The sequence below is a fragment of the Trichinella spiralis genome (assembly GCF_000181795.1).
Source record: "Trichinella spiralis strain ISS 195 chromosome Unknown Scfld2, whole genome shotgun sequence".
Lineage (NCBI taxonomy): Eukaryota > Metazoa > Nematoda > Enoplea > Trichinellida > Trichinellidae > Trichinella > Trichinella spiralis.
Genome location: NW_003526941.1, coordinates 123,646 through 150,399, shown reverse-complemented (window position 1 = coordinate 150,399; position 26,754 = coordinate 123,646). Strand labels below are relative to the sequence as shown.

Genomic DNA, 26,754 nt, shown 5'->3' with positions numbered 1-26,754 from the left:
GAAAGAGTTTTAGTCATAGAACCCGGCGGAAGTCCTCACTTTGACTCGGCCTGTACCATTTGTAAAATTTGGGCAACAAATCCAACGTCTGAATGGAACTATCTTACTACTGCACAAAAAAAAAGCCGCCCAAGAAATGATAAATCAGGTGAACATAATTTCTTTAAAAAATTCCATTTCTCTTTCTTCAAGATTTTCAATTTCTCAGTACATATATATATATATATATACATATATATATATATATATATATATATATATATATACATACAACATACATACATATATATATATATATATATGTATGCATGTATAAATGTCAATGTATTGCTTTAACAACATGTACTGAGAAATTGAAAATCTTGAAGAAGAGAAATGGAATTTTTAAAGAAATTATGTTCACCTGATTTATCATTTCTTGGGCGGCTTTCTTTTGTGCAGTAGTAAGATAGTTCCATTCGACGTTGGATTTGTTGCCCAAATTTACAAATGGTACAGCCGAGTCAAAGTGAGGACTTCCGCCGGCTTCTATGACTAAAACTCTTTCACATCCACCAGCCGCTAGTCGACGTGCCAAAAGACTGCCAGAATAGCCAGAGCCGACTATATATTTTACTTGCATGATTATTTAGTGATGAGATTATTTTTAGAAAAAATTACCAATGACGAAATCGAATGGTTTTGCAAAAATTTCATCCAATCGTCGATGCAAATTTTCAGTAACATCCGGAAACATTTCATGCGGATACTGACTTAATTTTGCCGAATAAAGACTTGCCAAAGTGAGGAGTGTGGTCAGCATGGTGATGTTGATGAAAGAGGTAAAAATGAGGAATTAAAATTGAACTGGGCTTAACTTCTTTGTACTTGAAGTTGGATGAACAGTCCGCGTGAGATGTGAAATTTGTATTTTTGCACTTCACTTGCAAAGTGGAAAATGTGATGCTTACACTGAACGGTAAGCTTTAAGAAAGACAGAGTTCAGGTTTTTGGGTCAAAAAGACGAGACCTATAGCGCTAAAATTTTTGACCAAATCGCTTGCAATGGCTGTCGCGTTGTTGCCTTCTTGACAGTGACCTTCAATTTTAGCGCCATTGTATTTCTCATGTCTCAATGCATGACATTGTTATTTGTTGCACACTTAGCATACCTTTACCTTTCATCTCTTTCTTTTTCTCCGTCTCTCTCTCTCTTTCCCTGCATGCGATGATTAAAATTTGGGTCAAATTTTAAGTTCATTCGATCATTTTGTTTTACCAACTGACCTGTTTAAACTTATTACGCCCTTGATTGCGACTTTTTTTAATGCTAAAGCCGATCCATCCATCTTACTTTATTTGCAATTAAACTATTATTAGAATTTTTTAAATTTATTTTTTTTATCTGAAACTTGCATGCAATATTACAGAAACATGCAATTTTGATTTATTATTATGAGTTGACATTAATTAGTGGAAATTGGTCGTTTCAGCATTTACTGAACAGCATTTAGCATTGCATCTGTTTAGATATTGGAGGGTCGTTTGAGGTCATAAACTGGCAAAAAATTTTTCACCGCAATTAACATATTATTTCCAAAAGGCTGTTGTTGGTACCGAATTGACTTTTACCCGGTTAGCTATTGTAAATCTGAACTTTAAATGTTAATTTTCAATTTTTTAAATTTCATCTGCACAGTAGTTTTATATTCATTTTAAAATAATTTATTTGATTTCTATGTTTTATTCACTCAAAATTTTTGTTCGATATTCTTAACCGAGTTACGTTTCCAATTCATTATTGCTTTCAATCCATATTATCATTAAAATTGTATAAATAAATAAAGTCAACATTTGTTAGTAGATTCTACTAAATACAATTAGAGGGCAGTTCGCACGCAGTATTATATTGTTAAACTTTCAACAAATTTGTTTCCATCATTAACTTCTTTCTACATTACAAATAGAAATTTCATCTGTGAGAGTTTGAAATAAATTATACCTTGTTCACATTGTTCAATGTTATTTTAAAAAAGCATACAAAAACAATATGGAATAAGTCAGATATGAAGTTAAAGATATTTCTAAATTAATGAAAAACACGGATATTTTTATTGACTAACATTTGATTAATACGCATAGAAAGAAATTACCATTTTTATGTAAAATATGCACTGACAATTTAATAATAATCTCTGTGACACTAATATGCATATACATAAGTGCACGGTTGTTCACAAATGTAGAAAAGCATCTCTACATCTTTCTCGTATCCTCTTGTCCATTTATGTCAAAAATAATATTTGCATTCAACATATGTGTATTCGGTTTGCAGACCTGATTGAAAAGATTTTTCAATTGTTGCAGCAAATTTAAGTATTCAAATCGTATTGTTGTGCCATACATTTTACTAAAGCTTAATTGCACTTTGCGATCGTCAGAATTTAATAAAGAATAATTATCTTTTCTAATTCTAAATATAAACCAAAATAATTAAAGTGTTGTAGTACGGAAATACATAAGTTTTATTGCAGTGAATAATTTTTTGAAATTGCAGTTTAAGATCAAGATAAATGAACAATTGAATGACTATGCTGTATGCAAAAATTAACTAGACCAACAAACAGCAGCATTTTTGAGGATGTTTAAAATTCACATTCATATTTTATTTTATTATTTCGTACAATTTTCATGATGATAAAATATAATTAATTTGGCAAAAAATATTTTATTCTTGCAACTGTTATCCCCAGTTTATTTTTAAGATTCTTTTATTTAATGAACAGTTTCTATATTTGATATGAATTTTCAGTTGTTTCAATTTTAAAAATAAAAACAGAATAATAATTTCCTAAAATAAACCATATTTATTTTGTTCAAATTAATACCAGTTATTCAAATATGTAACAAATTAATTTGTAATTTTAACATTTAGTGTAATTGAAAGTATGTACTTGAAAATCATATCTTGTAGTTGGTGAAAGCCAAATTTCAAAATGGGTCGTTGCATGTGCAATTCTCTGTAGTTTTACAGTTGTGAATTGACTTTCAATGATAAAAAAGAAATTCTAAATTTTATCTCATTAAAATGCGTACTAAATGAAAAAATATCTGTCTTTTAAAATAAACACCATTGAGGGGATTACGAATGATTTACAAAAATAACTAACTATCAGTTTTTATTTAATGAAATAATTGAAATTATTGATTATATAATTGTAATTTTTGCAAAATTTCTATTAAACAATTTTCTTATTTTTCTACTGTTGTGAAAATCTTTCAGATTTATTTATAATCTGAATTTTGCTAAAATTGAGTTTTGAGCTAGTTTGAAATTCGCTTTTGTTAATCATCTGATTTTTATTTAAAGTTTTATTAACAGTATATGATCAATTTTGTAATTTATGTATTGATTTACAATATGATGTTGTTCACACAGACATGTTTTAGTATAGTTCAGTTTAGTGGAGTTGTTTATTTGAAGAATAAACAAAATAAATTGACTTCGATTTGTGTCATTTCATGTTGTGTTTGTCATTATGTAACTTAAGAAGATTGATGACTGCAACTGTAGTAGACTGTAGTGCAGTGCCAAAAGTGGGGAAGTTTTTCAATAAAATTGCCAAGTAGAATGGCGAATTCTTAATAAAATATGTAAACAGAACGTTTGATTTGTTAATCATCATTGAATCATCATCAAAGTCATATGCCTACGCATTAATTTCATCTACTGTATACTGTAGGTGATGAGTCATGAGTGCAATTACCTAATCATCAGTTTTTCCTATTGTCCAACAGGAGGCGCGCGCGTGTCAACTTTTACCAGTGGCTGTGGTCGGGGTTGATTGTCGTTAGTCTTCGAGGTCGTCAATTGAACAGAACAGCCGCTTTGCGTCTTCAACAGTCGACAATTGTTAGTTGCATTTCGCTTTTGACAACGTTGTCTGCGTTTGTTTTGTGGGAATTTTCTTCGCGAATTTTGTTCTCATTTTTAATATCAACTTTTGTTTTGCTGGTCTGATTTTACCATAAATATTGAAATTCAATTTCAATGCCTGCCGATTGCGATAGAAGACTTTCTCAATCACTCGGTCTTACAGAAGAGCAACTGACGGAATTGAGCAACAGTTTCGAGACGGTAAATTCTCTTATTCTTCTATTTGGTCACGCCTATGCTTAGTTAATTGACGATATTATATTATATTATGTTTTATAATATTCTATTTTTTCCATAAATAATATTTTTTAATTTTTTTTGATCAAACGGAAATGGAAATATGCTTGTCATCGTGTTGTTATTGTAGATTGAATATTGTTTTATTTTTATTGCATGCATTGTATTTTCTGTTTTTTGTTTTGCTATGCTTTGCTTTTTTTATTTAAATTCTTCCGTTGAGTTGAGCTTTTTTTTCTTCATACTTTCTTTGTAGCAAATTGAAAGCTGTGGAAAGCTTTTTTACACTTGCTTGTTAAAAACATGTTGCTAGTCTACACGCGCAGTGACGATAAAAATTCTGTTTACGCTAGGTCACTCTTCTCAACTTTCAATTGAACGAATCACGCGCTTCGTTGTTTACATTTTCGATTTATGTTCACCAAAATCAACAGGACAGCACTGTTCAAGTGCTCAACTTTTGCACTTTTCTGTGGGGAAAATTGATTTTTTCCTTACTCATTTTATGCACCATGTCGCCATTGCTTGGCCCCAATGATTTTGCAATTGACAAAATGAAGAAGCGTATCATTTTCGTTTTGCCTCGTTGGTGAACCAAATCACCGACTGTCTGTCTATCTATCTGTATGAAGTAATGCAATGCAGGTTTTTGCTGTGCAGCTCAGGTTTCTTTAAATATTGCTTTATTAACCAACTTTGCATGAGCTTTATTGAAATGAGCATCACTGACACTTGACCAAACTTGCATTGCATTCTTAAATTGATTTCTCTTTGTTTTCTCACTGCATATTTGAGAGTTTATTTTATTTTTCCATTCATTTAATGCAATCTTATTTCATAATAATAATAATAATAATAATAATACACAATTGCATTACTTTATTTTTAACAAAAGTAATTTTAACGTGAGCATTTCGTGTAATATTATATATTTTATTATTTAACTGCTTGCTTGGCTCTTTTTTATTTGGAATTGATAAAAATCTATATTGCATTCTAATAACCTTGAGTCTGATTGTACTCTGATTGTTTCATTGTCGTTCTTGCATCAATGTGCAGCATATGTCAAACGATTGTTCTTTTTTCCATATGCCCTGTTGTGTGAATCATCCTACTGACTTCCGCTTACTGCTGACTCACGTGTTTGCACGTTGCATAACATTTGAACTGTTGTGAAAATTGTTTTCTTTTCTCTTGACTAGTTTCAATTTTTCTATTCTTAGAAGGGGCGGACGTTTGCAATATTTTATGCGTTTCAAATCAAGAATCAAATATATTTTTTCTCCAAACTATTCGCTAATGAAATTGCAATCATGTAAATTGTAATTATTAATAATAGATTGATATCAACGGTGATGGTGCGATCCAGCTTTCAGAATTGCAGCGTGCCTTCGAAGCTGTTGGTTTGAAACTTCCATCATATCAAGTGCGAGATCTTATCAGAGAACATTTTCCAAATTACAGTACCGATGCATCCTTGTCAGTGATCGAATTTGCCCAGGTAGAGAAAAAAGAAATTACAACAACAACAACAACTACTACTACATTTGAAACAGAATAATAATTTTATTCGTTGTGCTTTGTTTTGCAGCTTTTTGCGAAACTTAAAGAAGCAGCGGATCCAAAATTCAAAAAGCGTATTCAAAAAGCGGAAAATGTGCACGTGCTTGGAGGACTTTCTGAAGCTAGTCAAGAGCAAGGAATATATCATAGTGTGCGAATCGAGGAGCAAGTCGCTTTTTCAGACTGGATAAATTCGTAAGAAATTTACTGCATTAAATTAAATTAAATTAAATAAATCAATTGCAATGGCAATTGCAGAAATTTATCATCCGATCGAGATCTTATACATTTGCTTCCGTTGACCAAATCCGGAGACGATTTGTATCAGAAAATGGTGGACGGTTTAATCATATGGTATGTTAAATGTAATTGTTGAGTACTTTTTTTCAAATTTAATTTCCCTGTTTTTTGTTTAGCAAGTTGATTAATTTGGCAGTTCCAGAAACTATTGATGAGCGTGCGATTAACAGAAAAAATTTAAATACATATACGAAACGAGAAAATCTCACATTGGCTGTTAATTCTGCTCGTGCAATTGGTTGCAATATCGTCAACATCGACGCAGATGATTTAGCCAAAGGCAAACCTCATTTGGTTCTTGGTTTGCTGTGGCAAATTATTCGAATAGGCAGGCTATCTGTTTTCTTATTTTTATTATTTTTTTTGTAGTCATTTTATAAATTTCATTTATTTTATTATTACTACAGGGTTGTTCAGTCAGATTGATTTGGTTCATGTGCCAGGACTGTTTCGACTGCTTGATGAAGGGGAGAATTTGAACGATCTGCAGCGTCTTTCACCGGAACAGATTTTGATGCGTTGGGTGAATTATCATCTTCAGCAAGCTGGTGTTTCTAGAAAGTTGAACAATTTTACGACAGATGTTCAAGACTCTTTTATATACACGCATCTGCTGAAGCAGATTGCACCGCCTGATAGAAATGTCACTTTAGATCCTCTGAGAATTCAAGTAGTTATTTCATTTTATGCTTGCTTACAACGCCATTTATGGTGGTTGGTTATGTTGTTGCTTTAGAATAGTGATTTGGAACGTGCTGAATCTATGCTTCGAGAAGCTGACAAGCTGGATTGTCGAGCTTTCGTTACTGCCCAAGATGTCATCAATGGAGTTTACAAGTTGAATTTGGCATTTGTTGCTAATTTGTTCAATACATGGCCTGGTCTGAAACCTCCAGGCGAAGAAGAACTTGGTATGAATTGTAAAAAAAAATTTTTAATTTTTTTAAAAATGCGAATTGTCCATTTTGTTTCAGATAATATTGAAGAAATTTTGGAAGAAACTCGTGAAGAAAGAACTTATCGAAATTGGATGAATTCTGTTGGCGTTTCACCAACTGTGAACTGGCTTTATTCTGATTTATGTAGTGGTTTAATTATTTTTCAAGTATTTCAATTTTTCTTTTGAAAACATCTTTTTCTGTTTTTTTTCGTTTTCATTTAACAAAATGATGGTGCATTTTTCAGCTTTATGATGTCATCGAGCCGGGGCTTGTCGATTGGAAGCGTGTGGTTAAAAAGTTTACAAAAATGGATAGAATGATGAATCAAATACAGAACTGCAATTATGCTGTTGACCTGGGAAAGCGATTACGTTTCTCTTTGGTGGGAATTCAAGGCAAAGATATTTACGATGGAAACAGGACTTTATCTCTTGGTATATATATATATATATATAATTGAATTTGCTTGGTTTTGTTGTTTTTTGTAATAATAATGTTTCTTAATGTTAATATTGTGTTTCTGTTGTTTCAAATAGCTCTGATTTGGCAATTAATGCGAGCTTATACGTTGACAATATTGGCAAACTGCACTCAGTCTGGTTCACTAGCAACGGACAAGGAAATTTTGGATTGGGTCAATAATCGTTTGAAAGAAAGTGGAAAAACGTTGTCCATTTCTGGTTTTCAAGATTCCAAAATTAGTGACGCAAAAGTGGTCATTGATTTAATAGATGCTATCCAACCAGGTGTCATTCAGTACGACTTGATTAAATCCGGTGTTACTTTTGAAGTATTATTATTTATCAGTTGTTGTATACTTGAATTCATTTGAATAATTTTTGTGTGCGTATTTTAGGAAAAAATGGACAACGCGAAATATGCCATTTCTACAGCAAGAAAAATAGGCGCCAAAATATATGCCCTCCCTGAAGATATAGTTGAGTGTAAACCTAAAATGGTTATGACAGTGTTTGCGTGTCTAATGGCACGTGACTATGTGCCGAACATGCGGAAAGCTGTTTCAGAAAAAGATCTCTGATAGCATTTTTGAGCATTGCTATTATTTGCTTTTTTTTCTTTAATTTCCAGCACATATAACTGACAAAGGTGAAAAATAGGCATATTTAAAATCATGCTTATCGGAATGCCAATTTATTTACATTTATTCTATGTCAGGCTGTCATTCTTTTATTGATATTTTTTTCAAAATCATGTTCAAGTTAATGTTAAAATATATAATTAAAAAGAGAATAAGTGAGCTCTTGTAGTGTGTAGTGTGAAGTGAATTTCAAATCTGGATTTGTAATTTAAAAATTGAAAACACGAAGAAGTGTTTCAAGTACGTACAGTTGTTGTGAAGCTGAAAACTTGTTGTTTAGAAAATGTTGATCATCAACAGTTTATTAAGCAGGTAGTGATGTTTCAAGATGCACCTACACGCACACATGTACATGAGTAAATATCTGCACATCTTATTTCTGCGAAATAATTCGACGGAATAAGATTATCAACATTGTATTGAATGGATTTGAAGAACAAAAATTTGAATATTTGCTGAAGTTGAAAAAATTTCCTTTTTACTTTTGAAAGTGTGAAATGATCGTTGCAATGAACTGTTTTGAACAAGTTCAATTTTTGTGAAAATTATCCAGCAGCTAACAGTAGAGAATTTTAAATTTTATAAGCTGCGGAAAATCTATTTTCTTTTTTTAATCCATCATTTGTTCAATTTTGTGCAGCTCCAAAATGAATACATAATCTACGAAACTAGCTTTGTGAATTTCAGTTTCAAAGCTGTTCTGAGCTAATGTTTGTTTATCAACGCAAAGTGTTAAGAAAATTTGCACGCTAATCACAGCAGCGATAACGAATATGAAAGCAAAATTTCCATAATAGTGCTTATTCTATATATATATATATATGTACAGTAATACAAATAAATCGTTCGCTGTCTGTTTGCTTGTTCATTTGTTCTGCTGTTTGTTGTGCTATGCTGCTGCTAATCAGGTAAGACATTTAAATTTTAAATTAGAATTTAAATGAATTTCAGTATCAAGTAAGAAGTTTTCTTATGTTGAATTATAATAATTGTTGTATTTTTTTGAAATGATTTTACATTCTTGAGACTTATTTATTTTACATTAGAGACATTAATTATACCAGTGAAATGAGTCGACTGATAAAAATGTTTTTGCATCAGCCATTTGAAAGGAAATGACAAATTTTTCCAAGAACCTTTTATTCTTATATATTTAGCAGTTTTTGTACTTTGCTGAAAGCTTCAATGCATTTTTCAATATCTTCTTCACTGTGAGCTGCAGATATTTGTATTCGAATTCGGGGTTTATCTTTTGGCACAACAGGATAGCTAAATCCAATTGCATAAATTCCAAATTCCAAAAGACGATTGGCAAATTCTGTAGTTAGCCTAAAGTAAATTTTATACGAACTCTTGGTAATCTTCAGAGGCAATTCTTTTTATCAAAACGGTAAATTCATTTTAAACTGGATAAATCGCACATAATTAGCCTGATTAACTGCATTAATGAAGCGTTAATTCATGCTAACTTGATTTGAAAATAAAATTAAGGCGCACGTTCATGCATACATACATGCATGTTCAAGTATTCTAACTTTATAAAGAAAAAATATGTGCAAATAATATTTCCTGTAATTCCCTAAAATGCGGTTGCTTACTTTGCGTTACCAAGCATTACAGGACAAATCGGATGTTGTGAATTTCCTGCTACTTTGAAACCCAGATTTTTCATTCTTGTTCGAAATATAGTCGTTTTTCTTAGCAATGATTCAGCATGCTTTGAATCTTTCATTAGCAATTGCACTGCCTTCAAAGAACTACCTACTACAGCTGGAGCCAAGGAATTGGAAAATAAATAAGGTCTCGATTTTTGTCGCAATAAATCAATTATTGGTTTTGGTCCTGTGGTATAACCTCCCATGGCTCCTCCCATAGCTTTACCTAATGTCGAATTAATCAAGTGTACACTGCCCTTTATTCCTGAAGTTAGAAAGGCACTGCAATTGATTAATAAATAAACAGAACTTGAAATTACACTGTTACCAAAATATTCTTCAGTTCCTCGTCCAGTTTTTCCAAAAAATCCAGTGGCGTGGCATTCATCCAAAAGAATAATTGCATCATATTTATTTGCCAAATTAACAATTTCCGGTAACGGAGCTACATCTCCGTCCATACTAAATACGCCGTCTGAAACGATCATTTTTCTTCGATATTCTGAAAAAAAGATTCAAATTTTAAATATTCATTTTTCTCACTAATTTATCACATTTTCCTAAAATTTACAATCGTAATTTTTCTTTTGTTTTTTCTATTTTTAAATATTATCTACTAATATTAAATACTACTAAAAATAAATCAGAGATGGTATTCATTTTTTATACATAATAACTCAACTATAATTTACTTTTTAACTCATGCTGCAAATGTAGGATTCACTGAACAATCAGTTACCTTTTGTCTCTTGCAATTTGCTTTCTAAGTCTATCATATTCATGTGCTTATAGCGAAATCTTTTAGCCTTTGTTAATCGAATTCCATCTATTAATGAAGCATGGTTCAGTTCATCTGATATAACTGCATCGTTAGAATCTAAACAGTTTCATTAATTTACGCAATTTATTACCAGCTAATGACAAAAGACTGCAATGTCAATTAATGTTTTTACTTGCATAATTGTATTATTTACTTTATAATGTAGCAAAACATGATTAGATAAAAATGCACATACATATATTATTACCTAAAAGTGCTTCAAATATGCCTGCATTTGCATCAAAACAAGACGCATAAAGTATTGCATCTTCTTTTTCATGAAACAGTGCCAAAGTATTTTCTAATTGTCTGTAATAATTTATATTTTATTTTGTATTAATTTATTTGTAAATTTAATCAAAATAACAAGCAAAATACGAATTTTAATGTGATAATTTGGGAAGTATAAATTTACTTATGTATATCCTGGGTGCCACAAATAAATCTGACGGAACTTAGGCCTGCTCCATAGGTGTGTAGTGCATTTTTCCCGGCTTCGATGATGTCTTCATGACTACTCAATCCTAAATAATTATTAGCACAGAAATTGATCACTGGCTGTTTTGTTCCAGCCACATGTACTTTAACTCCTTGTCGACCAAGCAAAATTCGTTCGTGTTTATAAGTGCCTGATTTCTTAAATAAAGTCAAAAGTAGAAAGTAATTGCTGTCAAAAGGGCACAGCAAATGAAATGTGTTTCCGTATATTATACCTGAATTTCAATTAATTCTTGCTGAATGTTCGATACAATATTAGCAAGTGCAGTGGAATAGCGTTTGTAAGTTTTCGTGAATTGGAATGAAAACATGTTGGTCATTTAAAAGTCCTTCATCACTCTGAGCAGATTTTAGGAGTTAAGAAACATTTCAGAAGCATTATCAAAAATGCTGTTTCAACAGCAATATGCCTTTTATATTGTTGAAAAATGATATAACATTTTATTTAAGCAGATCTGTCTTAAAGCAAATAGACACAGTTGAATAAATATGTATTTAACTGTACAACAGCAAGTTGTAGTCATAACATGAATGATGATATAAGTAAGAAAGTTAAAGTAGAAAATGAACTGATATTTGGATCTAGTTTATGTGAATATATTGTATTATATTACATTACTACTATATTATTGCGCTCTATTAAATGAACATAATATATCTAAAAATTAGTATACTTAATATATTTGTTAAAATCAGTAGATTTTAATATGTTAAAATACAATTAACTTCCTTTTTAAAAAATGTCAAATAATTGATTGTGAATTATTATAATTGAAAAAAAATTTTATTTCTACAGTAGATAATTGATAATTGTTAATTAAATGCTTAAAACTGACAAATGGATTTATATATTACACTTTTTATGACTACAATTTTAACGCTTAATATTTATCAATAAAATATTATTAATCTAAAAATTAAATAAATAAATACGCTTATATGTAATTATCTGTTTTGTTTACAATGTCTAAATTGTTTTTATTACAGGTTGTTAATTGGTAGAAAGGACACGTCAACTTAGAGTAAGAATAAGATGATATGCAGGTTAGTTTGGAGGTAACGTAAGAATGTTGCCTTTGATGATGCAATTCAGATAAGTTGATGAATAGTTATTACCATGTGCGGTAGGGTATTATATTTAAGTTTTGTTGAATTTTTTGCAGGGTTAATTTTTATAGGAATTTTTGCATATCTGAATTTTCTTTGTCCACGTAGTAGACAGGAAATTGTTGAAATTTTAGTTAAAGGTCTGCAGCGTTTGGAATATCGAGGATATGATTCTGCTGGTAAATGTAGGCATTGTTAATTTTTTTAATTTATTCATTTCTGGTGAATTTGATAGGTATTGGCATTGATGGCGATAAGTTACTTGAACATGGTGAAAGTGAAATTTTACTTCTGAAAAATTCTGGCAAGGTGAAAGCTTTAGAGGAAGAAATATTCAGTATGCTTATAAAAGTTTCATGCCTATTCAGAATATGGCAGGTGTATTTTAGATAACCACAACTTGGATATGAACAAAGTATATGAAACGCATGCTGGAATTGCGCATACTCGATGGGCAACGCATGGTCAACCTAATTGGGTTAATGCACATCCGCAGACATCGTCCGATGACAATGGTTTGTTGAAACATGTTTTTAAAATTCATTTTAAACTTGTTAGATCAGGGATAAGGCAAAATTTTTTATACCGTCGACCCCTTATGGATGCCTTATTGACCCGCAGGCTCGTAAAATAAAAATATCATTAATAGTAAATTTCTTTATTATAATCTATCCTTTAACCTTTTTACCTTTATTGATTCTCGATCAAATTCATTTCACCTTTACTTTTAATTATCCTTTCTTCAATTTGTATATCTGCTCCTATAATGGCCGTATTTATGTGAACAATAATGTTAATAACTTCATGATTAAGTTAAAGGTAGTTGGTTTTTTTATTTAACTATTATATTTTTTTAACTACTTGGCATCATTAATGAGAAGGAGGTGTTTGATGAGTAGTAGAGTCTAATGAGAAGCGCATTGATATTTGGCTGGAGATTGGCGAGTTTTAGACATAAGTCACCACGTATTTTCAGGTTCAGTTTGTTCCTCTGCTTTGTTCTTTTCTTGTGATGTCTCTTGATAGTTCAGAAAATTGTAAATGATTGTTACAAAGTAGTTATCCACAAAATAAATTCCTTAGGTGGAATTTCAAAGTTCATATTCGATCCCGGAATTCACCGACCCTAAAGGGTCGATATCGACCACTTTGGTCATCCCTGTGTTACATTTATATTATATTAATTAATGTGAATTTAATTAGATAGCGTAAAAGTTCTGTTAGTTGTAATGTTTTTCTTTTTAGTTATTATTATAGTGTTGTATGATCATTCTTATTTCAATTTTTATTTACTGTAATTGGCATAATTATTAAACTTTTTAAATATGTGTTGTTTGAAAGGAGAAATATTTATGCACACATAGGTATTGATGTAGGCGATGTTGCGATTTATTTGTAATTTAATTTTTTATATTAAATATTATATATATTAATAGGAATTACAAAGTTGAGTAAAAGTCTTTATTATTGTTGCATTCTATTAAACTAGACATACTGTAAGATAGTCAAGTCAGTTGATGAAAATGGAATTAAGTGGCCAATAAATTTATCGTACTTCATAAATGTTGTTAATTATTAAGCTTTTGATTTGTTAGTATATTTAAAGGAAGAAATATTAATTGCCAGTTTCTTTTATAGCGTTCATCATTGTGCACAATGGGATAATTACGAATTACAAAGATATTAAAGCCTATTTAGAAAAGAAAGGATATGTATTTTCAAGTGAAACCGATACCGAAGTGATAGTGAAATTGATGCATCACATATATAAGCGCAATTCGGATTTGAAATTTCGTCAAGTGGTTGAACATGTCATTAGACAAATTGTATCATAATTATTTATTTGATCATATTAAAAAGTTAGTTAATTTTTACACTTCTTTTTTATAGTCTGGTGCATTTGCAATTGTTTGTAAAAGTGTCTACTATCCTGGAGAACTTGTTGCTGCTAGGTATGTAACTTACTATTTATATATTTTTATTTGTTATACTGTTTATACTTTTTATTGAAAACTAATCTCTAGTTTTCTTTGGGTTTTTTATTCTTTCATGAATTTCAAGGTTGATTGTGCAATGTTTAAAGTAGATTTTTGTCGATGGACTGTGTGTTATTTGCATGTTATTTATTTATTTATTTATTTATGTAGTAGAGACTTTGTATTTTAGACGAGGGAGTCCGCTTCTCGTTGGAATACGTAGTAAAAATCGTCTAGCTACTGACCAATTTCCTGTTTATTATTCAAAATGTAAGTTTTGTCGCATGCATTAGTGGTATGTGTATGATGGGATTGTTTTTATTTCAATGCTATTTTTATTTATGCTGTGAAATATGGTTTTATAATTTGTTGATTTTATTTTGTTATTAACTATATTAGTGTATTTGCGTTATAGCTCGGGGTACATTTTTGTCATTCTCTGAAGACGAAAATTCTACAACTCCCGGCATTATGAATAGTTCATTTTCTCTGCCAAGATTTGATTCAACAACAGAATTTCGACCCATGACAGTAGCCGATGTTGAAGCAGAATATTATTTTGCTTCAGATGCAAGTGCTGTGATAGAGCATACAAAACAAGTAATATTTTTGGAAGATGATGACGTTGCTTCTGTTGAAGATGGAAGTAAGTTAAACTTTTTTTTCAGTGTATTTTTAATTGTGTAATTTTTCAGTGTTGTCAATACATCATTCGAAATATACAAGTGGCTCGTCAAAAGATACAAGAGAAGTGCAAATGTTGAATATGGAAATTCAAGAAATTATGAAAGGAAATTATCGAACATTTATGCAAAAAGAAATTTTCGAACAGCCCGAGAGTGTTTTTAACACAATGCGTGGACGCATCAATTTTAAGACCAGCGAAGTTGTGCTTGGTGGTATTAAAAGCTTTTTGTCTGAAATTAAGCGTTGTCGACGGCTGATTATGATCGCTTGTGGAACGAGTTATCATTCTTCAGTAGCGGTATATATTAAGATTTTACATTTATCTGTTTGTATTTTTAAATTTAGCTGAACTTTTAAGTCTCGTCAAATTGTGGAAGAGCTTACAGAACTGCCAGTGATGATTGAGTTGGCTAGTGATTTTTTGGACCGTCAGACTCCTATATTTCGTGATGACGTTTGCTTTTTCATTTCACAGTCTGGTGAAACAGCCGATACTTTGAATGCGCTTCGCTATTGCAAATTGAAAGGGGCGCTGATTGTTGGCATAACGAACGTCGTCGGAAGGTCTTTTTTTGCAGTATTGTTTGATTAAATTGCATATATCTAGTTAATACAATCTGAAAGATATGTTATTTCATACACCGAAAAGTTTCCAAATTAATTTGGATTCGTTACAATGTTGTTTTATGGTGCAGTTTTTTTTAGCTCAATATGCCGTGAATCACATTGCGGTGTTCACATTAATGCCGGTCCGGAAATTGGCGTCGCTAGTACTAAAGCGTATACAAGTCAGATACTGACATTGGTTTTATTCGCGTTGGTTGTCAGCGATGATCGTATTTCAATGCAGAAAAGAAGACTTGAAATTATTAATGCTTTGGAAAGGCTTCCTGGTAAATTTTTGAAAAATAGAATTTTCTGTTTTCTTGTTATTTGAAAATTTTTACCTATTTTCAGATCAAATTCGCCAAGCGCTCAGCGTAGACGATCGAATATTGGAATTGGCCAAGGAGATATATAAAATGAAAAGCATGCTGGTCATGGGACGTGGTTATAATTTCGCAACATGTTTGGAAGCTGCGCTAAAAGTAAAAGAATTGTCTTATATGCATTGCGAGGGTATTATGTCTGGTGAGCTGAAGCATGGTCCATTGGCAATGGTTGACAATAATTTACTGATAATTATGGTTTTGTGCAAAGATCGTGTTTATCACGTAATTAAATATTAGTTTTTTTAAATAGATTGTTTTTCATCAATTAATAATTTCATATATATGTATGTATGTATGTATGTATGTATGCATACTGGAATAAATATTTTGTTATATTTAGAAATCGCTAAATGCGCTGCAGCAAGTTTTAGCTCGCGATGGTAAGCCCATAATTGTTTGTGATGACAGCGTACCAGAAGAAGATTTGAATGGTTTGAAACACGTCATTCGAGTACCCCACACAACTGATTGCTTGCAAAATGTACTTTCCATTGTGCCATTCCAATTACTTTCGTATCATCTAGCCGAATTAAACGGTCGCAATGTAAGTTACATCGTGGTATATTATAGGTTTGCTTCAACTTTGGACAAATTTGTCCTAACGTCGGCCATGCTATTATTATTTTTTATCTGCTGCATTTTCTCTTGTAATTCATATATTTATTTTATTGTACTTTTATTTTATGTTTCATCGATGTTTTATTGCTTAGAATAACGAATAAGTTGTTGTTAAACTTTTATTATGAATTCAAGTTTACATATTGAAAAGTTTTCTAATGATAAATTGTTTTTATGTAACTTTTTTATATTAATTTCAGGTCGATCGACCAAGAAATTTGGCCAAATCAGTTACCGTTGAATAATATGCAACAACTCAAATGAAGATGTTTCAAATGATGTTTTATTTTTTTTTTGAAAACTTGATTTCATAATTTTTGACTAAAGAAATATTTGTGCAGTTTTAATTGGAAATTATTTTTATTTACATATATATGTTCAATTTGATTTTTTGAAAATTTCAGAAATTAATTTTTCATTTTCTTACGAGTCAATTGGTACAGTAAACGCATTATTTACAACTGTGTACTTGAGTTTCAAGCAGACTGATAATCGGTTACTGTATTTTTTGGTCTTGACTGGTGATAATTGGTTTCATATCTTTTGTCTGTTAGATTCCATTATGGCACTGGGCTGTAGTTCACCGAGGAATTCTACAATCAGCAAAGGACCAATGTATGATAGCAGTGTACTGAACGCAATTTTTGCGCATCTGAATTATGCCGATATCTATTTTTGTCGTGATGTGTGTCCAGAGTGGGAAAAAGCCGTTGATGAATATTTTATGAATTTGGATCGACTGTCAGTTTTAAAAATGACACATTTTGTTATTCCAGAGCAGCCTCCAGCTGCGTTCCGCATTTGTGCTTCGTGTTTGCACATTGCGTTCACTTTAGCTCCTCATGCCACTGAATGGGATCTCCGACTTTATCCATTTTCAAAGTTTATCGTAGACGATGAGATGTCATCATATTTGCTCGAAATTTTTCGACAGATATCCAACACGAACAGCATCAAAACCATTTACGTGGATCAAGCTAGCAAATTTATGGGCGAAGCTTTGAAGAAATACTTTCCCATCACAGAAATTGTCATGAGTGAAAGTTGCTGATGATGTATCTTTCTTTCTGTCTCTCTATATTGATTACTAGTAACCTTGTTTTAATCAGTTTATCACAATGCTTTGGAATGTTGTGTTCAAACTGCATTTGTTTTTTCTTACATATTTGAAATAAAAATTTATTGCAATGAACATTTGATTAACTGAGAACTTTTCAGTGCAACAACATGCTTTTTAATGAATTTGTACGTTTTTATTTTTCATTTTTATTTTTCCAGATTGTGTTTTCTGAATTCGAAGACGAAGAATTATTAAATATTGCTTGAAAAAAAAGGTAACTAATTGTTTTACGCTTGATGTTGTTGTTATTTGGAATGAAATTTAGTATATGTTTAATTGAAATACAATAATGTTTTGAAATCAAAATTTTGACGTTAGTTTGTTCATCGTTTGAACGTTGCTTTAGTTCATCTAGTTTTGCTAATCTAAATGGCCTGAGATTTTTCGTTGACAGTGGTCAATCGGGAAATAAATATCGAGCAGTTTGTTGAATATTTTCACTAATATTTATTTATAAGATTATGAGATTGATAAGATATTTGTCGAAAAGGAAAGAATATTGTACAAGAAAAATTTCATTCATTTCTGAAAGATATTTTCGCGAATTTTCTTCTTCATTCGACGTTTCGTATCAGACCAACGATTCTTGTAAAGCTGAAAAGAATCAACGAATCGAACAGTGGATTAATTAATTATTCAGTAGATGATTTTGAAACAAACTTTGATTAGTAGTGGTTTTCTATTTTCCAAAGCTTGCCAAAGTTGATCCCTCGTACTTGCATTTCGGAAACTTTTCAAATCTTCTGTATGAAAGTAAACAATTTACAGAAGCAATCAAAAAATTACTGCGTCATCTTGCCTAATAGTCGAGGATCATTTCTTTTGAAAAAGAAATTATCGCCTCTTCCAAATGTTCCATTTTCAATGGGTTTCGATTCTGCTTTCTTCTTTTCGTATTTTCGTTCACTATTTACGGACTTTTCTGAGCAATTATCAACAGCATTCAGTTGTGCTTCCAATTTTGACGTTGTATCTGAAAGATAATTACAAAAAATAATGCTTTTAATGTTTTATTATGAAGAAAAGAAGAAACATTTTACCAGATTCATTATTTTTTGCATCCAACTTGCCAAAGCAAGCCAATATGCTAAACGTTTTGTTGTTTGTTAACTGTTGTTGGTTATCATTGCTTGTTTCGTCACTTTTTAAACTTTCAAGGAATGTTGGATCGATGAAAATTTTCGGTTTTTCCACATCAATTTCCTGTTGTTGTTGAGTTCTAGTAGTAGTAGTAGTAGTAGTAGTAGTAGTAGTGGTGGTGGTGGTACAGTAGTTTTGTTCTGCTTCTGTTGACGAATTCACTTGTTGAGCATATTGAACAGAATTATTTGAAACGTTCTCCACAGCGGATGTTTTCTTGTTCGAAACATTTGGGCGCAATTCATAGATGTAATGTTCAGGATTGTCCGGATTATAACGACCACTGATCATATTTTTGTTTCTTTTCAATGCAAAGGGTTTATTTATTATTGAATTTGGCAGTGTAAATTTTGAATAAGCTGAAGAATCGGAAATCACTTTTTCAGCAATGCAAATGTTTCTGCTCAGTTCATTTGAACATTGTTGTACATTTACATCCGATTCACTGTCCGACGTATTTGAAGACATGCAATCATTTTCTTCAAAATCTGCCAAAAATTGAGCATTCATTCGGAATCGAGGATCCAATCCCAATTTTGCTTGATGTCGCATCATCTATAACAGTTATTAATTTATACACCTTGTGTTCATTTCATATATAATTATACAGTTTTTCAAGCCATGTTCAATTTGATTACGTTCAAAAATAATCAAAAGTGCTTATAGCTTTTAAACTTTGAGATTTTCAAATTTATTTAAAACTGAAGCTCTAACCCTTTGCTGTGCTTTTGAACATGGTAAACTGTTGGGAAATTCCCCATAATTAAGTGCATCATCATCATCGTCGTCGTCGTCACATTCATCAAATAGTTGGAGACGATTCGTTTCATTTGAAATATCCTTATCACATTGTTGTTCGTCATCTTCAACTGAACTATTCTCGGTGAATACAATTTTTTTGTTTTTCAACAAGTTGCACGATTCCTAAATTTTAAACAAACAAATAGCTGATCATCATTACATGCTATAGTTGATCAAGAAAAATCATACGCACTCCTTCAAATGCCATGTTGATAATGTTTTGACGTTCTTCCCATAGCTGCCGCCTATTTTCTAAATGATTCAGTCTGACAAAGTTAGAACGATCTGCTTTAGTCATGGATGGAAAATCCAGTGCAACTGTCGTCGTATGATTGTGTTCTGCAATTCCATCTGGAAATTCTTCGGTAAATTTAATTTTATTCTTGGCCGAATCATTGCATCCCTGTAAAACATAAAAAATAAAATAGTCATTAGCCGACTTTATTCATTAACAAATCATGCAACTTTTCAATTGTTACTGTCTGACAAAAACAGCCATGCTCATTCATGTTTTCATGGATTGTTTCACTAATGCTTAGTTTTAGCACATTCTATTAAACGATTATGTGGAAACACTGCAGTTGCAGAGCAAAATTAAAGTTATCTTTTACAAGCAACATTGACTACCATAACCATATATTTATAATAATATATACCTGCGATAATGCCTCGTGGACATAACGTCGTTGAAATTTTGAAGATTTATCCTTTGCACCTTCAACTTTGTAGAATGATTTTTGCCTGCTTCGATTAGTTTTCATCGTTTCTCTTATGCTCTTTTGCAGGTAAATCTCAAAGGAGTATCATTAGAAAATGACGTAGCTGATACGAGTAGATTTTTCAATTATTTAATACATATAATAATTCGAAAATTTTTAAAAAGAAAAAATATTTTTTATAATATCCTACAAAAGTATCAAAATTTTTATTTCATGTATATGCTTTGCAGGTATCAATACAGTATAATTAGTAATAAAGTATTGGGCATATTCTTGAGTGTATAATTCTCATTGGTTTCTTTCAAGAATTCAGTGCGATTTCGTTTTCCGGTTTCCGCGTTATGAAAGGTAGAATTTTCTATTGATTTTATTACTGATATTAGTGATCCGTTAGTTTTACCTATTAGTCGTTGTGAATATTTTATTATGTTCTTCATTGTGAATTTCTTTCTAGTTCCATGTCTCTGTGTGAAGAGTCAACCAAAAATTTAAACTCTAACCAAGTGGATCCAAATAATCCGTCACCTCCTTCAAAACGGTCAAAAATAGACAGTATCGATTGTTCCACAGGCGATAAGGTGCGTTGGTCTATAATGAAACTTTTTGGTATTTAATCTTCAAGCGGTCTTTTTAGTATTCACTGTTGAAGGTGTTTAGTTTTCGAAAATTTCAACTACATTTTTGTGCTAATTTTTATACTGTTTGAGTTGATTTGAGCAGCCAAAACGTGTAAATAGCGCGTTAACTAGGTTCGGTGAATGATTTAAGTTCTTTTAGAATCACATTCACAATTTGTAATTTCGCTGAAAACTCTTTTATAATTATCTTTCTTGAAGAAAATTTTATTTTTACAAAGCATTATCAAATGCGTAAATGCTGCAATGTCAGGATAAAAGAAATTCTTGTAAATCTTTTCACTTTAGCTACACGTATACTTCATTCAGATTTCAGTAAGCCGTAATTTCATCATAAAGTAGAAAACTTTGAATAATTTCTTTTAGCACTAACGGTACAATTAGATGTTTTTAAATATTTGCTTAGTATGCCATGAAAAAAATTTACGAACAAAATAAAATTCTTTTAATTGAATTACAATTGAATCGCATATTGAGTTCTTAGCTTGCAGATTTTTAATTGAGAATTAGGTTTCTCATTATCTTCACCGTTCAAGAGATTTTTACTACTTTTCAAGTTGTTGCGAAAATAGTATACATTGGTTAGCAAAGTAATTTATTATGAACAATATTATTACGTTTATATTTATTAATATGACAATAGTTGTTAGTTTTTCTTCAGGGAATATGAATAATTTTATCAATTAACTGAGAATTAGGTATACTGTAGGGTTTACATGAAATGCAAGGTTAAATAGTGTCTGACAGTATGAAATAGTGTTGGCATAGACAGTTCGAATATGCAGTTGCTTTTTCAAGTTTATGAGAGAAATTGTCACAGTTTAAGATTATTTTTGATACAATTATGATGGGGGAGAATTTGGATTTTCAATTTCAAATTTCAGCTTCATTTTCTTTTTGTTGTGTTGTATTTCAAATTTATGTGAAAATTTTAAGTGAACCGTTTGCAGCTGCTGTTTATTTACGTTAAGTTTTACAGATCAACGGTTTTGGGATAGGTTTAATAAATGTTATTTTGTTCTTTTGCAACTTCCTTTTATTGTTGGCACAGTGCCAAGCATTTGTTTAGCGTAGGAATATTTGACTAAACGAAGAGGAAGTAATGCAGAAAATTTGAATTGAAAAGCTCTGCTATTGAGCAATTACTGTGTTGTGTGATAGATAAAATATCGACTGATTTTGCGCGGTAGTTTTAAAGCAAATATTTAATGTTTTTTCAGTTTTAAAATTTTATTGTTATTTTTGTCATTTGCTGCGTGTTTAGTTCTTAGTTTTGTGTTCTGGAAATTCTGTTCGCGAAATAGGTATTGTCTATACTTTTTTGCCATTGTTCATTGGTAACTATAATTGTGTAAAAACATTAATAATTTGATAAGAAAATTGAAATGCGATGATATATAACTCCAGAATTTTTAAAACCGCAGGGCGATGGAATTTTTTTTACTTTACGATTTGGAAATGGATGAATGAACATAAAAACTGGTTTTTACCGGTGTTATATAATGTTATGTTGAGGAACGGAAAATTATATTATCTTTATTATTATGTTGATTAGTTTTTGAAATATTGTTGTTTGTTTGAATTCAGAATTTTTTGAGTTTATTTAAGGTTTTTGTAAATATATTTAAGATACAAAAGTCTCGAACAGATATGGTTGAAGGATCCGATTCAAGAAATTCTGAAAATTCTTTCAACACAGACATGGCTAATGGGCGATCAAAGTTAGGCTCTTTTGATCCACAGCTGTATTCTCGTCAACTGTAAGTGAAATAATTGACTGGAACGGTCTATTATAAATTATTATTGAACTAATTAGATATGCTTTGGGGGAAGTTGCCATGCGGCGTTTGAGAATTTCAACCGTTTTAATAAGTGGCATTGGTGGAGTTGGTGTGGAAATTGCTAAAAATCTCATACTTGGAGGTATTCGACACGTCACTATTCACGATACGAAAACTGCAACTTGGTTGGACTTGTCGGCTCAGGTTAGTGCACAATTTCGTATCTAAGCGACATTTTATGATAGATTGATTTCACTGTTTCAGTACTATTTGAACGAACAGTGTTTGGGGAAAAATCGGGCCGTGGAATCGTGGCCCCACTTGGAGGAACTTAATGACAGCGTTACTGTTGGATGCATTACTGAAGAATTGAATGAAAATTTAGTAAAGCAGTTCGATGCAAGTTTTTTTTTCAGTTTCTTTTCCAGTCACAGCAGCAGCGCAGAATTGTCAAATATAGCGTGGTTTTTTCTTTTCAATTGTAGCTTGTCATAATTACTGAGGCAACTTTAGCAGAACAAAAGCAGATTAATTTGTGGACCAGAAAGTATGGGAAAAAATTTATTGCAGCCGATTGCCGCGGCTTGTTCGGTGTTTTGTTTAATGATTTTGGTTCGAATCACATTATCGACGATTCGAATGGTGAACCGTGCACTGAAGTTATTATTAATCACATTGACAGAGTTGGTTTTTTTTCTAATACATAAAAGTTTATAGTTATTGTTGATTTTTTTAAATTAATATTTGTTAGGAAACTGGAAATGTTTTTGTTTTGGAAGATATGAAGCATAATTTGGAAGACGGTGACTATGTTACTTTTCGTGAAGTGAAAGGAATGGTTGAACTGAACGACTGTCCCCCTCGTAAAGTGAAAGTTATCAGTAAGTTTATATATGTATACTTTTTTTCGTGAAGCAAGTATTTCAGATCTTTGGTTTATTTTAGATACTATGGAATTCAATATTGGTGATATTTCTACATATTCTGAGCATACTGAAGGTGGCAAAGCGAAAACGGTGAAAGTTCCGGTGAAAATGGAATTTGTAAGTCTATTTATTTATTTATTTATTTGTGCGTTTTATATTATTAAGAAATTGCACCATTTTATTCGTATAAGTTAAATAAATGAATAAATAAGTAAAACTATCAGCCCAAATCTTTAATATATGAAATTGTATTTAGGTATCTCTCAATGAAGCGTTGCTGGATCCGGAAATTTTAGTTTCTGATCATTCTAAATTGGACCGACCCCAACAGATGCATGTTATTTGGCAAGGTTTGCACATGTTTTTCGAAAAAGAAGGACGCTTACCACGACCGCAGAATTTGGTCAGAATATTATGTCAGTTGTATTTTTAAAAATGAAAATGCATTTTTTTAAGGCTGACGCCGAGCAAATGCTTCAATACTGTGAGGAAATCAACACTCAGCTTCCTGCGAAAATAAAACTAGAGAAAGTCGATGCGAGATTAGCCAAGATGCTAAGTTTTCAAGCTGTTGGAAATTTGGTAGCAATGAATGGATTCATTGGAGGAATAGCTGCTCAAGAGGCTATGAAAGTAGAAAATATTTGCATCTGTGTACGTAGCAGATTTTCAGAATTGTTTTTTTTTTCCAGGCAGTGACAGGCATTTTTACACCTATACACCAATGGCTGTATTTTGATTCACTGGAATGTTTGCCAGAAACAGATAGTGCTTACGGTTTGCGCGATGAAGGAGCATGTCGTCTGCAAGGTAGTCGTTACGACGGTCAAGCGGCTGTGTTTGGTTGGAATTTTCAAGAAGCATTGGCCAAGCAGAAGTGGTTGATTGTAATAATTAACTTTTCCTTCTAGTATTGGATGTTTTGTATTTTATGATAACTTATTTTTCTTATTTTTATTTAGGTGGGCGCTGGAGCAATTGGCTGTGAGCTGTTGAAAAATTTCGCAATGATGGGTGTTGCCTGTGGAAAAGACGGCTGCTTAATAATCACCGACATGGATAATATTGAATTGTCAAATTTGAATCGCCAGTTTTTATTTCGTAGATCAGATGTTGGAGTAAGTTAACTAACTGTAATTATAATTTGAAAAAAAAATTTTTTTTAATCGTTGATTTATTTGCTTGCGGATGCTTGATTTGAGTATAAATTTTAATTATCACGGTCATCGATCGGTGAGTGTTGTGGAATTTTTTTTTCTAAATTTCTGAACTTTAGGCTAAAAAGGCTGAAGTGGCAGGTAAAGTGGCGAAAAATTTTAATTCGCAGTTGAATGTAGTGGCGATGTGCGAACGAGTTGGCACGGGGACGGAAAACATTTTTGATGATGCATTTTTTGAAAAACTGGACGGTGTTGCAAATGCTTTAGATAATATTGAAGCTCGTAAGCAATTGTTGTCTTGAATTATTTATTTCTTTTTTTCCAAAAAAAAATTTAATTACTTTTAAAAAGGTACTTATGTGGATCGACGGTGTGTTTATTATCGACTGCCTTTGCTTGATTCCGGTACTCAAGGTCCCAAAGGTAGCACTCAGGTGGTCTATCCGTTTTTAACTGAATCATACAGTAGTTCTCATGATCCACCGGAAAAGTCTATTCCTATATGCACGTTGCGGAACTTTCCCAACACTATCGAACATACAATTCAAGTATTTCTAATTATTATTTTTTCTCTCTCTCTCTCTATGTGTGTGTGTGTGTGTATGTTTTTTAATTTGATTGTTTTTCAAGTGGGCTCGCGATCTGTTCGAAGGAGCGTTTAGCATTCCTGCTGAGTTGGCTAATCAATTTTTGGATGATCCGAGGGGTTTTTTTGATAGAATTGATAAGATGCACGATTCTCAGAAAGTAAAACAAATAATAATTGTTGTTATATACACTGATAGATATGAGTGTTATTATTGTTATTTTTTTTAGCTTGAACTGCTTGAAAATGTTTATCATTATTTGTCGGATGATCGTCCAGCAACAGTTGAAGCTTGTGTTCGCTGGGCACGACTCCAGTTTGAGCAGCATTTTAATTTTCAAATCCAACAGTTGCTTTACAGTTTTCCAGAAGATCAGTTGACCGCATTTGGAACGAAATTTTGGTCCGGCAGCAAACGTTGTCCACATGCAATTTATTTCGACAGTTCCAACCCTGAGCATAGACAGTTCATTTTTGCCAGTGCATTTTTGCGTGCCCAAATGTACGCGATGAAGCCGATCGACGACATGGATAAAGTTGTCGAATTGGCTTCTGAAGTGAAACCGCCACCGTTTAAACCGAAGATTGGTTTGAAAATTCCAACAACGGACGAAGAAGCGGCTGAACTTGCTGGAGCGACATCCGGTGAATATTTGTGTTTTTTGAACACCACCACTGCACCTTGCAAAGATTATCCATGTTTTTTTTTGCATCGTTTCAGATGATGATAGTCGTTTTCAAGATTTGCAATTGATGTTGGCAAAGTTGAAGCCGGAAAAAACTTCCCGTTTGGTACCGATCGATTTTGAAAAAGACGACGATACCAATCATCATATGGAATTCATAACAGCGGCAAGCAATTTGCGTGCAGAAAATTATAAAATTGAAAAAGCTGACTTTATGAAGGTATTGTATATTAGTTTTTTTCTTTTTTGCTTCACATTTTTTCTTTCATTCATTTAATTTGTCTTATTTAGACTAAACAGATTGCTGGTCGCATTATTCCAGCGATTGCTACAACTACAGCTGCAGTAGCTGGTTTGGTTGGTTTAGAATTTTACAAGGTATGCGCATACGCCAAGAGATTCACCAACAGTCAGACTGACAGACTGACTTTTCATTGATATGCTCAGAGTCTCTTTTGTATTTAAGATTGTCAGTTCTTCGTCTAAGAAAGCGAATTTGGAACGTTTCAAGAATAGTTTCATGAATCTTGCTTTGCCATTTTTTGGCTTTGCCGAACCTATCAGAACACCAGTGAAAAAAGTAATATATAAAATTTTTAGATGATGATAGTCGTTTTCAAGATTTGCAGTTGATATTTAAGAAGTGAAATTATATTTATTATGCAAATGATTATGCGGTTTCTTTATTATTATTTTTTCTTAAATGAGTTAATATTTCTAGTTTTATGATAAAGAATGGACATTGTGGGATTGTTTGGAATTGAAAGGAGAAAGGACATTAAAGAATTTTT

General features: G+C 31.8%; 7 protein-coding genes across 7 annotated transcripts; 4 read left to right on the top strand and 3 right to left on the bottom strand.

Moving 5' to 3' along the window:
• Positions 1 to 403: 403 nt before the first annotated feature.
• Positions 404 to 802, bottom strand: Tsp_02498 (GMC oxidoreductase family protein; the record flags this gene model as incomplete). The annotated part of the gene is made up of 2 exons (XM_003378773.1): positions 661 to 802; positions 404 to 603 (listed from the first exon to the last, which is right to left on the bottom strand). Coding segments are annotated over exons 1-2 (342 nt in total), but the record flags the coding sequence as incomplete, so codon positions are not given.
• A 3,055-nt stretch (positions 803 to 3,857) lies between these two features.
• On the top strand, positions 3,858 to 7,996 carry Tsp_02497 (plastin-2). The gene is made up of 11 exons (XM_003378772.1): positions 3,858 to 4,117; positions 5,493 to 5,654; positions 5,745 to 5,911; positions 5,975 to 6,070; positions 6,133 to 6,344; positions 6,424 to 6,686; positions 6,753 to 6,927; positions 6,991 to 7,121; positions 7,202 to 7,391; positions 7,494 to 7,747; positions 7,814 to 7,996. The coding sequence occupies exons 1-11, from the start codon at positions 4,031 to 4,033 to the stop codon at positions 7,994 to 7,996; spliced, it is 1,920 nt and encodes a 639-aa protein (XP_003378820.1). The 5' UTR covers positions 3,858 to 4,030.
• Positions 7,997 to 9,201: 1,205 nt separating this feature from the next.
• Tsp_02496 (glycine C-acetyltransferase) lies at positions 9,202 to 9,929 on the bottom strand. The gene is made up of 2 exons (XM_003378771.1): positions 9,655 to 9,929; positions 9,202 to 9,385 (listed from the first exon to the last, which is right to left on the bottom strand). The coding sequence occupies exons 1-2, from the start codon at positions 9,927 to 9,929 to the stop codon at positions 9,202 to 9,204; spliced, it is 459 nt and encodes a 152-aa protein (XP_003378819.1).
• A 1,627-nt stretch (positions 9,930 to 11,556) lies between these two features.
• Positions 11,557 to 16,654, top strand: Tsp_02495 (glucosamine--fructose-6-phosphate aminotransferase). Its single transcript, XM_003378770.1, has 15 exons — positions 11,557 to 11,572; positions 12,193 to 12,315; positions 12,372 to 12,473; positions 12,526 to 12,665; positions 12,695 to 12,761; positions 13,775 to 13,947; positions 14,027 to 14,088; positions 14,303 to 14,366; positions 14,512 to 14,758; positions 14,808 to 15,097; positions 15,158 to 15,363; positions 15,505 to 15,692; positions 15,757 to 16,013; positions 16,132 to 16,350; positions 16,610 to 16,654. Exons 1-15 carry the CDS (start codon positions 11,557 to 11,559, stop codon positions 16,652 to 16,654), a joined length of 2,199 nt encoding a protein of 732 aa, XP_003378818.1.
• A 317-nt stretch (positions 16,655 to 16,971) lies between these two features.
• Tsp_02494 (conserved hypothetical protein) lies at positions 16,972 to 17,460 on the top strand. Its single transcript, XM_003378769.1, has one exon. The coding sequence runs from the start codon at positions 16,972 to 16,974 to the stop codon at positions 17,458 to 17,460; it is 489 nt and encodes a 162-aa protein (XP_003378817.1).
• A 588-nt stretch (positions 17,461 to 18,048) lies between these two features.
• Tsp_02493 (conserved hypothetical protein) lies at positions 18,049 to 20,231 on the bottom strand. Its single transcript, XM_003378768.1, has 7 exons — positions 20,127 to 20,231; positions 19,664 to 19,873; positions 19,384 to 19,593; positions 18,570 to 19,224; positions 18,316 to 18,502; positions 18,190 to 18,259; positions 18,049 to 18,123 (listed from the first exon to the last, which is right to left on the bottom strand). Exons 1-7 carry the CDS (start codon positions 20,229 to 20,231, stop codon positions 18,049 to 18,051), a joined length of 1,512 nt encoding a protein of 503 aa, XP_003378816.1.
• A 10-nt stretch (positions 20,232 to 20,241) lies between these two features.
• Tsp_02492 (ThiF family protein) lies at positions 20,242 to 26,591 on the top strand (the record flags this gene model as incomplete). Its single annotated transcript, XM_003378767.1, has 21 exons — positions 20,242 to 20,255; positions 20,644 to 20,795; positions 21,191 to 21,210; positions 22,454 to 22,584; positions 22,641 to 22,809; positions 22,870 to 23,008; positions 23,176 to 23,264; positions 23,357 to 23,486; positions 23,551 to 23,648; positions 23,788 to 23,934; positions 23,988 to 24,164; positions 24,224 to 24,418; positions 24,494 to 24,649; positions 24,808 to 24,973; positions 25,043 to 25,239; positions 25,322 to 25,438; positions 25,508 to 25,922; positions 25,999 to 26,183; positions 26,255 to 26,341; positions 26,430 to 26,543; positions 26,564 to 26,591. Coding segments are annotated over exons 1-21 (2,926 nt in total), but the record flags the coding sequence as incomplete, so codon positions are not given.
• Between the last annotated feature and the right edge of the window lie 163 nt (positions 26,592 to 26,754).